The 13,082-nt window shown below is 42.0% G+C and overlaps 1 protein-coding gene across 3 annotated transcripts in view; it reads left to right on the forward strand.

The window, feature by feature from the left end:
• Positions 1-13,082, forward strand: part of si:dkeyp-23e4.3 (rho GTPase-activating protein 7) — a 153,985-nt gene that overhangs the window by 102,747 nt on the left and 38,156 nt on the right. For all 3 annotated transcript variants that reach the window (XM_031307932.2, XM_031307933.2, XM_031307934.2), the window contains exons 2-7: positions 5,550-5,621; positions 5,791-5,872; positions 6,605-6,668; positions 7,402-8,042; positions 8,450-8,663; positions 10,947-11,363. In XM_031307932.2, the coding sequence (XP_031163792.1) occupies positions 5,550-5,621; positions 5,791-5,872; positions 6,605-6,668; positions 7,402-8,042; positions 8,450-8,663; positions 10,947-11,363 (1,490 nt within the window). The remainder of the gene's footprint in view (positions 1-5,549; positions 5,622-5,790; positions 5,873-6,604; positions 6,669-7,401; positions 8,043-8,449; positions 8,664-10,946; positions 11,364-13,082) is intronic.

Consider the following 13,082-nt stretch of genomic DNA (forward strand, 5'->3'; position numbering starts at 1 on the left):
TTCTCATATGAATTCCAGACTATGTCCGAGGAATCAGGTCCAGACATTGTCTGGAAGTTCCCCTGCACACATGTAGCACATAACAGGAGATTGCCTGTGTCAGACGCATTCTCACTTACTAGAAATATTCATGGATGTTTTATACTATGTATATGGATACCGGATCCCAAAGTGGTGCCTATTCAGTTCGATGGAGTTGCTCGCTTGGCGCATACGCTAAAAAAGTTTCTAAGCTTCTGCGTTTACTTCCATGATAGGCTGACCAATAAATATGCGCAGCAGTTCTCCAGCCTGGCCCATAGACTTTACATTGTGGTGATGTCACAGGTTTTTAAACTGCATTTCTCGGCCCGAGGGAAGTTTTTCAAATATGAAATGTCCGTGGATCAAAAATTTAGAATTGAAAGAGTCATAACCGACCTTGTTTGCAATTTGACGTGACCTGGCAGCAGTTTTACAGACGTCTCTTAAACAATGTTGGCCTATGGGGAAAATCCTTTTTGGGCCCCAGGGGGATTTTTATTTGCAATAGTGGCTGTGGAAAAAAATTGCCGGAAAGGCTGAGCGCTGTTGCTTGGGAGCTGGAAAGTTTGGTTTGGACGAGGGGTGGCGCCTGGGTAGAGTGGGCAGCAAAAAGGACATGCTGGGATTATATCGGTCACGGAGCCATTCATAATTTGGTCCTAAACAACCAAGTCTCTTGGTGTTCCTTGAATTTGTCTGACGATTTCCACGTCGGCCCTTGAGTCTCGCTGTCTCTCCAGTTAAACATTTTCGTTGCCTTCTTCATGTAAATCACACTTCTTCTCTACCCTTTGTTTTCTTCCGGTTTGGGCAAGCCGATAGAAACGTCCTTAACACACCCACTTGTTGCTGTGAATTTTCACACTTTCGCCGCAATCGAACATTACACAGACTTTTTATTAGGGAGCTGACAGGGTAAAAAACGGTTCATGGACATTTGTGTTCTCAAATACAGCTCTGCCGGGTAATGTCTAGATAAGTTCAGGTTTGCAGTGCATGTGTGAATGGGCCTTTATTGTCACCAGAGACCTAGCTCCATGTTTGGACTTGTTATATCACCGTTTCTGAATTGTTAGCCCATTTTCTGTTGGGGTAGGGGATGGCAGGTTATTTTGTACTCAATCACTAATAGTGTATCTGGCTTCTCTGATCTTTAGCAGACAAAGACAAACTGGCCAGGCAAGCTGGCTAATGTTTGCAAGCTTTTACTGTAAGTTGGGCTGTTAGTTAGGTTAGCCCCGCTCTGACAACTGAATCGATTTCTTGTCTACTCCTTCCTCGTTCCTAAACATGGCACTAAATAACCCTAGAAATAGTCCCAAACAAATTGTACTACTTTAAGGAAATTAGTTGTCATGTTTTAAAATGAAACTAAATGTTTGTGGCATAATTTTCCACAATTTGCATTTTAGTTGGAACAAATGGGCTTGGGGCTGAGAGCCACAGTCAGAACATATCCTTTAACGTTTAAAGTGAATCAGTCCTTACGGCAAAGCAAAACATTGGACTCTTCTCTACCCACATGGAAGAGATGAATTAAATCCTAAGTCAGAAACCCAAACTGTCTCCTGTCCAGAAGTGAGCTAGCTAGCTAACAACACTTTCCTCTCTGCTCTCACCTCTGGTATAAAGGGTAATCGGTTACACTTTACTTGAAGGTATCTACATAACAGTGACATGACACTGTCATGAACGTGTCATAAAAATTATAAACAAGTCATAAACATTTATAATGACATAATACTTCTTTTAGTAAGTGTCATTCGGTTTTTGTCATGACAAGTTAGGGTTAGGGTTAGGGTTATAACATGGCAGGGGTTAGGGTTATGGTTAGGGTAAGGGTTCATGTGTTCATGACAGTGTCATGTCACTCTTATGTAGATACCTTCAAGTAAAGTGTTACTGGGTAATCTTTGGGTGATCACAGGCAGACAGATCGGTAAACATGAACACACTGAGGGCAGTTTACCTTTTTGCTTCCTGGATTTCTGTGTTTTGATGTTGAAATGGTTCAGTTATGTTTCACTGCCTTTTTAGAAGCCTCTAACATCCAAACACCTTGTAGCATTTAAGAAATGAAATCAAACACACTTTTGTTTTGGGGCTCCATCTTCTGATCCAGGATTCGACTCGACTCTTTCTTTTGACTTCCAACACATTCATATCTCAGTTGTACCTGCAGTACAACTCCAATCCATTTTCATCCACAACTGCCTTCGAGTGATTTTGGTTTGGATGTCTCACTCAAGGACTCCCAAGATAATTCTAAAAAAATGATAACCATTCACTTTCCACCCTCCGATTTACCCGGCAGTCTTTAGGACTGTAACCTCAAACATCTTCAATGGAAGCTCCTTCTCTGAGCTCTGAGCCACAGTTGCAGAATATTCGACATATTTAAAGTGGAAAAGTGGTTTAAACGTCAAGAGCTTTTAACTTTTGACCCTTAAGGTTGCAGAATGGCAGGCTGTATCTTTCAGTGTTAGCAATGATAGGGACAGTGCTCGAAGTGATGTCAGCAGTGAAAAAGCGGTGTGGGGGTCTCGCTAAGTTCACCGGCTCTAACTGGTAGGTTCACATATCCCTGGATTTACAGATCCTCTCGCAGATATGTGAGACTGCCACTCTGCAAGCACACTTGATCCCTTTTCTATCTCAAATATCACATCTCCATCGTGAAGCCGGAAAATGGGCTCTGCACTCAGATGTTTAACAAGCAGGACATTTGCAGGGTCAGGGTAAACACACTTCTGGTAATTCCTCTATATTTTATGATTTAGTCGTTCATTTCTTTGCCCGTTCCTCACTTTAAGTCAGTTTACTTCTGTCTGTCTTTCTGTCTTCCCCTTCTGTCATTTTGATGATTGCCATATTTGCTGAATCCCCACCCAGTGTTTACATATCTGGGCCATCTGCTTTGTGTCACACACTGTTCTCCTGATCCCCGGGTGTCTTGGGAAACAGCGAGACCATTTCATAAGCCAAGTTTCCATCCAACTGTCAAGTGAATTTTAAGAAAAAACGTTTGAAAAGTCACAAAAAATGAAATATGAATTAGGTGCCTTTCCTTCATCTCGGCTGGAGTGAATAAGTAGGCAGTAAAAAAAACACAACCACCAAACAAGAAGTGTTTGAAGACCCGATCAGTCATGGGCAAACTGCTGTTCTTTAGTGGAGACTAATGTCGGCCATATTTCATGCTGTCTGAATATGAAAACAACAAGTGCCCTTGGCAGTATTCTAGCCGCGACGTACCTCTTATGGAGAGAGAGAGAGAGATGGAGAGAGAGAGAGAGAGAGAGAGAGAGAGAGAGAGAGAGAGAGAGAGAGAGAGAGAGAGAGAGAGAGAGAGAGAGAGAGAGAGAGAGAGAGAGATGGAGAGAGAGAGAGAGAGATGGAGAGAGAGAGAGAGAGAGATGGAGAGAGAGAGAGAGAGAGAGAGAGAGAGAGAGAGAGAGAGATGGAGAGAGAGAGAGAGAGAGACAGAGAGAGAGAGAGAGAGAGAGAGAGAGAGAGATGGAGAGAGAGAGATGGAGAGAGAGAGATGGAGAGAGAGAGAGAGAGAGAGAGATGGAGAGAGAGAGAGAGAGAGAGAGAGAGAGATGGAGAGAGAGAGAGAGAGCGAGAGAGAGAGGTTTAACATTTCAGGGAGGCATGTGGTGGACAAATATTTTGAGACCCTCTCAGAAAATCAAAATCCTCATCTGGATTGTGCTATCAGACTGAGAAAATGATTTTGGTCGCTCCTTAAACATCCTGACATCCATACTTGATGGCAGTGGAGGTTAATTGATTGTGTGTGTCAGTGTATGCACAGGTATTGCAGTGCATGTCTTTAATATTGTTTTGAAGTGTTGATTAAGGCATGTCACCTTATTGTGCCTACGTGTGTGCTCATCATCAGCGTATGCCAGAGCATTATTAAGTCAAACACCTTATCAAGTATGCGTGTGTGTGTTCCTCTTAATTGGGTTTGGTAAAATGGTTGCCACTTTGACATAAAGAAGTACAGAGGAGCATTTATTTACTCCTGTCACCGTGTCCCTGACGTCGCTTTATAAAGCTGCAACAAATGGTAATGGGCAGAGTAGGTATCATCAATACAAATGCTTCTCAAAATAAGATTTGGACTTAGAGTCACATAACAGTACAATTTATAAGGTTGAGATTGCAGGCCATCACGATATTAATAATAATGACATGTTATAGTGCAATTAGAATTTTAAACAGTTTTTGTCCGAGGAAATATAAAGTAAAATGATTCTGCAGCTGCTATATAGCTGGATATTATATGCTGTATAGAGTATATACACACACACACACACACACACACACACACATGTATGTATATGTTAATTTCAGTTCTACTTTAAATTATAAGAAAATGAAGAGAAGGAATACAGACTTGCAGAAGCAACATGTTGAGTATTGTGACAGTTCTTCCTGAAAAGGTCCAAATTATCCCTAAAAATCTAAAATTACATTTTAATTTGTAGAAAGATGTTGAAGTCTGTTAGACAGACATGCACACAGTCCTTATGTCAAGACCCATACATGTAACACTCAGAAACACACTCCTTCTATTCTAACAGCAAAAAACACACAAGGTGGTAAGATTCAGTCAGTCAGTGTCTGTCTGTTTGACCACAATGTAGCACTACATGTTCTAACACACACACACACACACACACACACACACACACACACACACAGGTATGTATATGTTAATTTCAGTTCTACTTTAAATGATAAGAAATTGAAGAGAAGGAATACAGACTTGCAGAAGCAACATGTTGAGTATTGTGACAGTTCTTCCCAAAGACACTTCAGCCTACCTGGACACTTTCTGCCATTCTAATTAGCATCCATCAGGGAAATTTGGGTATGAAAAATGTCAATGTAGCAGATAGGCGTTCAAATATCACAGTCAATGCGACAAAAGGGACCAAATTTTGCCACGTTTTTGTTGAAACTGATCAAACTGGTTTAAGAGTAAGGATGCATGTGTTGTGTGGGCTTCTATGTTTTTTACATTATGATAAGATCCCAGCATTGGCATAAAAATTCCCAAAGCTCAGAATGCTTTTTTTTGTGTCCATGAGAAAATTGCAACTATGTCTAACAAACACAAAAACACCTTTGAAATGAATCCTTTTTCATGGGTATCACTAGCATATGTGACAAATGTCGTGCTGATCTGCCCCACCAAGGCAGACGGATAGAAGCTAAAGAAGAGGGAAACATGAAAAATATACTTTCATTCCCTTTCCGAAGCTCCCATCCCAACACTCAGCCAATTAGCAGTAATTAAAATGGCCTCTTCCAAGAGTCACAGATAATTAATAGCGTGCATGTGCTTCCAGTTTTTCTCTCTCAGTGTTTTCTTTCCCCACCCAAATGCAAATGTAATTAAACTTCATAAACAGCCGACTGATTAAGGGCAAATATTTGCCCTCTTAAAGCAGGCGGAGCGTGAAACGATTATAATTGAATAAAAATGCTGTTTTCGTTCTCGCTGTTTGCAGAGATTGAAGCCAAGGAGGCCTGTGATTGGCTGCAAGCGGCCGGCTTCCCTCAGTATGTGCAGTTGTTCAAAGGTAAATATGAGGCTGTTAATGTTATCCATACAGCTACAAACGACATCTCAGGCACCATCTTATTATTTCATTTGTCGTGTGTGTGTGTGTGTGTGTGTGTGTGTGTGTGTGTGTGTGTGTGTGTGTGTGTGTGCGTGTGTGCGTGCGTGCGTGCGTGCGTGTGTGTCAGACTGCAGATTCCCCGTTGACATCGAGTGGGCGAAGCGTGATCACGACTTCCTGGATAAGGATGCCCTCGACTCCCTCTGCAGGTAACACAGGTGTACAGGGTCACGTTCAGCCCCGACAAAACGTAACTTGTTCTTTTAAAGCAACACCAAAGCACTTTTCCTCTTCGGCCCCCCTACAGGTTGGAAGTGGAATTGTGTCCATTATGTCTCATTCGAACTACAGATCCGCTACCCGATCTGGCAAACTTGCATAGTGCGGATATAGCCAATAGAGGGCCGCAAAGTGAATGCAGAAGTGCCGTTCAGCCGAGTTGATGAACCACTGAAACGATTTTGGAAACATTATTTTAAGGTACAAAAGAATCTTTGGTGTGGCTTTAACTGAAACGGGTGCGTTGAACATCCTGTTGTGTGCGCAAGCGCTCTGCCTTTTTATTAACACGAGTTTACATGCACGTCTCTGCTGATATGTATGTACATATATATATATGATATCACCTTTGACACAGCTACTTTCTTCAGATTTATCCTGCTGGTTCAGAGATTAAACTGGCTGCCTTCAAGCCTGCTTTTAAAAAGCTACTGGTTTTTCATTTTTGATTTCATTATGAAAAACAACTAAGTTTAAAGGTTTTCTTTTCTGACAGAGACTGCTGCTTTTTGAAACGTAAGCCCTAGTTTATATGGTTGCATCCGTATAAGAAATGAATTGGCAAATTCAATACAAAGGAATTTGCAGAGCAGGTCACTGTTATTATGTTACACTGTCAGTCTAACCCACCATCCACTCTCATCTCCCCCTTTCTCTTTCAGGAGATTAAGCACTTTAAACAAATGCGTGGAAATGAGGCTGGAGTCCCGGAGATCAAAACGCAGGGTGAGTGTCGAGAGCAAACACCGAGAAACTCAAACGCGGCGGGGCTCTCATAACGAAGCAGCTGGAGCCGCGGGGAGTGTCCCACCGTGAAATCTCCTCGTTAAGCATCACTTGACTTTGACTGATATCAAAGGATCAGTCCTCCTCCTTCTTCTTTTTAACCGTATATTTTTCTAGGAGTAAGTTAAGTCCAGGAGTAAAACAGAAGCTGAAGTTACAAAGAATGAATGCTGATTTTTGTTTTAGACACCTGAATCAACAATGCCTTTAGTGGTACCCCTTTAAATTAATGTTATGTGATATGTAATTGTGATTTGATTCCCTACAAAATGTACTAGTATTATTATTTTTTCTTTGTAAATGGCAACTGGATAAACACAAACAACTTGATAAGATTTCTTTAAACTAGGACAACTTGAAGAGCACTCAGAGATGTTTAATCATGTTCATGCTTGTTTAAATGATTGAAAACTGTGTATTTGTGTAAATTTCAGGCCTCTGTGTTTGTCTGAGTGCATGTCTACTGTTTAATGTGCAACTTCATTTTATACAATATACTGTATGTAGTATAGCTGAAAAAGAGACAGAGCAGGGACCCTGCTCTGTCTCTTTTTCAGCTAAGGGGTCCTTGGCCTAAAAAATGTTGAAGACCCCTCTTTTAGGCAGTTCGGTCGGTGCCTAAAGTATTCAATTCAGTACCCAGCCCTAGTCTGAACCCTCTTTCTACCCTCAGGGAGACGACTGTGACGAAGGAGACTTCTGCGCCATAAGCCCCAACTGGACCTACGACAGGCGGACGCGGCGATGGCGGCGCCTCGACTCCACGATGGACATCCTTCGCTTGTCCGACAGCCCCACCGGACCCCAGGATGTGTCTCTGTGCGAGGTCGCAGACCACCACGATGTCTGCTCCATCCACAGCTCCAGCAGCACTGAGAGCGAAGGCCACAATGGACACCACAAGAGTCACGGCGATGCCGCCGATACCACAACCACAACCGCCTCTATCAGCGCGACCACCAGCACCACAGACGATCAGGAGACCAGCAGGAGCTCCTCCCGCTGCTCCTTCACCAACAAGACGCCTTCTCTGGAAGCCTCGTTTAGTGGACCCCCCTCACCTGGTGGAAGCGGTGGAGGATCGTCCACCGTGAGTTTGGAGGCCGAGGGCTGCTTCCCAGACAAACCGCCCAGGAAGAAGGGCACCAGTCTGCTGAGGAAGATGGAGAAACTGAGGCTGAGGGGAACGACTAGCCTCCTCGCTTCTGCTCACAGTGGCGGTGGAGACGGCGGGAGTCGGGCCCGGCACGTTGGCAGCAGGCCGGTTCAGGTCCAGGATCATGAGAGGATGGAGAGGCTGCACGGCCCGTCAAGGTGAGGGTTGTGGATTGCTGTTAGGGCTGCACGATATGAGGAAAATATGTGATAACGTTGTGGAATATCGTGATAACGATATTTTTTCAAATTTTTTATTATTATTTAACAACATACAAAACACATCACTCGCAACCATGAACAACACTCCCCCACCCTTACTTTTAATCGCCTACTTTAAGTAGCCTACATTTTCCTGATGATACTTACATTCTGTTCTTTTACTCAAGTAACATTTTCAATGCAGGACTTTTACTGTAACTTTTACTGAGTATGTTTACAGTGTGGTATTAGTACTTTTACTTAGGCCTAAGTAAAGGATCTGAATACTTCTTCCACCACTGCTGAACTGGGTCATTCCCAGTGCAGCTCTAACTGTAGAGTTTTACCTCCCTGAATGTGTCCAGCCTGCAGGGTCGACCCAACAGCCAGGCGTCTTTCTTGCCCTTGTCTCCTCACACCATCAGCAGCAGCAGCAGTAACAGCCACTCAGAGAGCAGCAGCACCGTCAGCACGCCCAGCCCGGTCGCCCGGGTCAGGGCCAACTGCAAACGCTCCAACAGCGGGGTCGGAGTCGTTGGTGGAATGACCCGTAACAACCAGAACCACACAGGAACAGAGGTCGGTCCAAGAAAATGTTTCAATTAGTGTTATTCTTATAAGCACAGTTTATCTTATCACTAGGACTGCAACAACTAATCAATTAAATCGATTAAAATTGATTATAAAATATTGTAGTTGCCAACCAATTTCATCATTGATTAGTTGGGTCTAGGTTATGATGCATCATACAAGTTACACTCGTGTCTCTCCGACCTAATTTCAGCTAATTAGCGTGTCTATCAAGGCAGAGGTCTATCCGCAATGCATATCATAATTTCTCACTGTATTCTGTACTGTATTATTTCCAACCAATTTTCAAGCAGTTTACTTTGATACAGATTCCAGATAGTATTTATTATACAGGATACTTGGTTAAATAAAAAAATGAAGGTTTTCATACCAAAATACCTTATATTGTGTAGAAAGTAACAGTACGCAGTTTTACGCCTTGATATAGGCCTAGTTTAAACACGAGGAACTGCAGTTCAGCCACGGAGCTGCCGCTTCAAAAACACACACATGGCAAACATCATATTCAGCATCTTACTACTAATTACTTAAAAAAAAATACTTTACCGGACACAAGCTAGCATTAGCTTTATTCAGTATCGGGACAGTCGCTTAACTTTATGTTAGCTAAAAAGAGGGATTAACATAAGCTCTTTTGATGTTAAATTAAACACGTTCGTAACATAACAATATTGTAAAACACCTTTTTCATCTGTAAAATGTTATTCCATGTTGCTTAGTTTTTTTGGCATTTCTTTCGAATGGACATCCAAAAGCAGCACACAAGTCTGTCTTTTTGGTCAAACAGGTCAGATGTCCGTCCCAAAATGGCTTAGGCACAGACGCATCTCACAAGCCGAAGGCTACGTATATCTATGATTAGCGTTAGCTAAATGTGACATCTCCGGCAAATTCGCGTCCGTTTTCACGGACAAACACACGATTACAGGTTAATTTTAAGACAAACGTTATGGACAGAAATACTTTCCATCTGTTTTCTTTCCGTTTTTGAGTTGCCCGTGGTCCTGATAAAGCTATTTTAAAGTTACCTTGATAAAGCTAATGCCCCTGACACCGCTATTTTAGAACTAATCTTAACACTTGATAAAGCTAACGCACGGCTAAGGTAACCTAACGTTACCTACATTGATCATTACAAAACGGAGTGGAAACAGACGGAAGGTATTTACGGTCGCTAACGTTACATGTAATCGGGCAGATAAAGCTAGCGCTAATTAGCTGAAATGAGGTCGGAGAGACATTGGAGTACAACGTTAGGGAGTATTTTGAATATTTCCTGCCATTATCAGAGACAGTCTAAAGTGAATCCTTCAAACTTGAGCAAAATATTTGACCCTTTCACTGGCATTGTCTTGCTAGGCAACAAATTCGGTCCAATGTTTACGTCCTGTCAGATGATGTCATTTCTGGTGCATTTGTGTCTGTGGTTTTGCCATTTGGTTTTGCCCATACAGTCATTGGTTTTGCCTTTTTCATCAGCAATAATTAACTAAAACAACATGGTATGTACTGAGTTACATGTAACTGTGAATGTTTAAAAGAGAATTGTACAGGAAGACGAAGAAATGTTTTAAATAAAATGCTGGAAATAATAACATTTAGCTTTTTTCCAATACCATGACTTCGATACCAGTTCCTAAATGATACTTTTTTCGATACCAAATTTATAAAACAAAAAGAAATTACAACTTCACACATTACGCCACAAATCTTCTTTTTCAGCTCCTACTATGTGAGCCCTGTCTCTGTTGAGCGACATTATTAGATCTTGGTAGAAGCATGTTGCATGCTGACTGGCTCACTGACGCTGATAAAATTTACTCCTTAGGTATTGAATGACGACATATTTTTCGATATTCGATGTAGAGGCTAAGCCCAAGCTTAAAGCCCCTGAGGTGCTGTTCCACGGGTAGAGTAATTGACGCACTTTTTACCTTTTTGATCAATGAAAGTCCAAGTCATATTTGCAGTTAAAATCTTTGGTTCTATTTATTTCCATGAGATCTTAGTTGGGTTTCCAGACAAATCACTGCTTGTTTGTATGCCTGTGTAGTGTTGTGGTGTTGGTGTGCATGTGTGCGTGTGGTCAAAAACTGTATTTGAGATTGGTTCCTATTCATACCAAGGGCACTAATTGGCTCTTACACCCGATACTTTAGAGGCAATTCAGTTGGTGCCTAAAAAGTATTGAATTTGGTACCCAGCCCTAGTCTTTATCTTTTTCATTTCTTTCGTTTGAAACTTCACTCATCCGTCTGTTTACCCTCTTAGGACTACAGGAACCAGATCAACAACAACAACAACAGCAGCAGCCGCGAGGGTCTGGTCTTCCAGATCCCCCACGGACACAAACCAGGGACCTTCCCCACCTCTCTCGCACACAAACACACCATCCTGTCCCCCATCATCGACAACACCTCAGTCAACTGGAGGACCGGTAGCTTCCACGGTTACCGCGGAAAGCGAGACCACTGTCCCTGTGGCACGTCATCGCTGGCCACTAGTGACCAGGACCCCTCGTCGCCGTCGTCTTCTTCCTGTGACGTCGGAGTCTCCAGTTCGCTTCGTGTGCTGGATCATCGAATGAGTATCTACGACAACGTGCCCGACGACCAGCAGCTGTCTGAAAGCGAAGGTGGCAGTGGCGGAAGTGGCAGCGATGCAGAACGGATGGGTGAGGAGTCAGAGGTGGGTCCAGATTTAAGATTCAAGATTCAATATCCTTTATTAATCTCACAACAGGGGAATTCACACTGTTGCAGCACCAAGGGATAGGGGGAAAAGTACATGACACTCTAAAGATAAACAAACAAACATATAGGTAAAGAGAATAAATAGTAAGTATTTACAGTATTACAGAATTGTACAGTCACATTATTGTTGCACGGAGAAGACTGTTACTCCACTGGTACTAGGTTGCCTGGCATAATATCAGGTCTCAGTATGATTTAAATAAAGTGTTTGTCAGATTTAAGACAGCTTAGTTTGAAACCCCCTTTCCGACTGCAGAATCCTGGGGGATGCGTCCTTGTTTTTGCAACTAGCCAAAATAATTTGACAATGCCGTCCACTTTATGCCGGTGTGTGGAGGTGTGAAAGTATAGCCTGGGAACCAGACAAATCTGCCAGCTCATGTTTCATTTGCTCCGGTAGATAACGTCAGGCCCCCCTCCCGTTCAGATTTCCAACCGCCCTGGCTTCCTTTAAAGCATCCAGGCCTTGACAGTTTGTGTTCTTTAATACAGTTTTCTGATTAGCTATTGCATCTAATTCTTACAAATGCATTGCAATATTAACATGTGTCTTGGCTTGTTAACAATTAAAATTGGCAAAGTCACATTTCTTAAAAGTATAATCATAGCTAGCTAATCAAAGTTGCAGAAGAAATGTCTAGTGATGCCACTCACTCCATCCTCCATGTTGGGAAGCAAAAAGAGTGTGTGTGTGTGTGTGTGTGTGTGTGTGTGTGTGTGTGTGTGTGTGTGTGTGTCCTGGCTGTGACTTTGTGGATGGAGAAATGTGTTCCAAAATGACAGAAAGGGTCAGAAAGAAAGTGATAAACAGAAAACAAACACCTGGTGAGGTAATTGCTGAGTCACGGTTACGGATCAACATGCACAAACATTATGGTTATTTTGTGTAACAAGGCTGTACAATTCTGCCATGCGTCTCCTTTAGGAAAGATTTTACATAGAGAATCAAATACAGATTAATAAATATCAAAAATAAAACAGTCAACAGAGGGGGGAGTCTTTCTCTATCTCTCTCTCTTTCTCGCTTTCTCATTGGCTCTCGTGCCCCTCTCCTGCCCCTTTTAGTCATAAAAGTCTAAAATAAAGTCTATAAAACTATAAATCGAGCATATTGATTCTGCTAAACTAAACTAAGCTCCAAATGGAGTTTTCCCATAATGCCAGAAATCATTTTGTGAGTGCTCATATCAAATTCCGTTTTAGATTAAAACTACAATAACCAGTTAAAATGAATCATCTTGCTTCAGAAAGTTTCTTTCTAAAGTAGAAGAGGAGCCATTTGGAATAAAGTTGGAACCCTCTGTGACAAAAATATTGCAGCCACGGGAGTAAAAGTTGACATAAAATATTATAGAAGTCATTAGGTAATGGCTCTTAATAAACCAATTTTTTTTTTTTCATTATGATCCATGGAGAAATTGAGTAATACCTTTCCTCCAAACCTGATCTATGGCAATGAAATCCTTAATTTGCTAAATCCTAAAATCTGCTGAATAAGTTAACTGACGAGAAAGTAAAAAAGTACTGTAAAACAGTAAAAAACCTGACATGCTGCTTTCTGGATGCTTTTATATAGGCCTTAGTGGTCCCCTAATACTGTATCTGAAGTCTCTTTTATATAGGCCTTAGTGGTCCCCTAATACTGTATCTGAAG

Source organism: Sander lucioperca, chromosome 13 (assembly GCF_008315115.2).
Source record: "Sander lucioperca isolate FBNREF2018 chromosome 13, SLUC_FBN_1.2, whole genome shotgun sequence".
NCBI classification, from domain to species: domain Eukaryota; kingdom Metazoa; phylum Chordata; class Actinopteri; order Perciformes; family Percidae; genus Sander; species Sander lucioperca.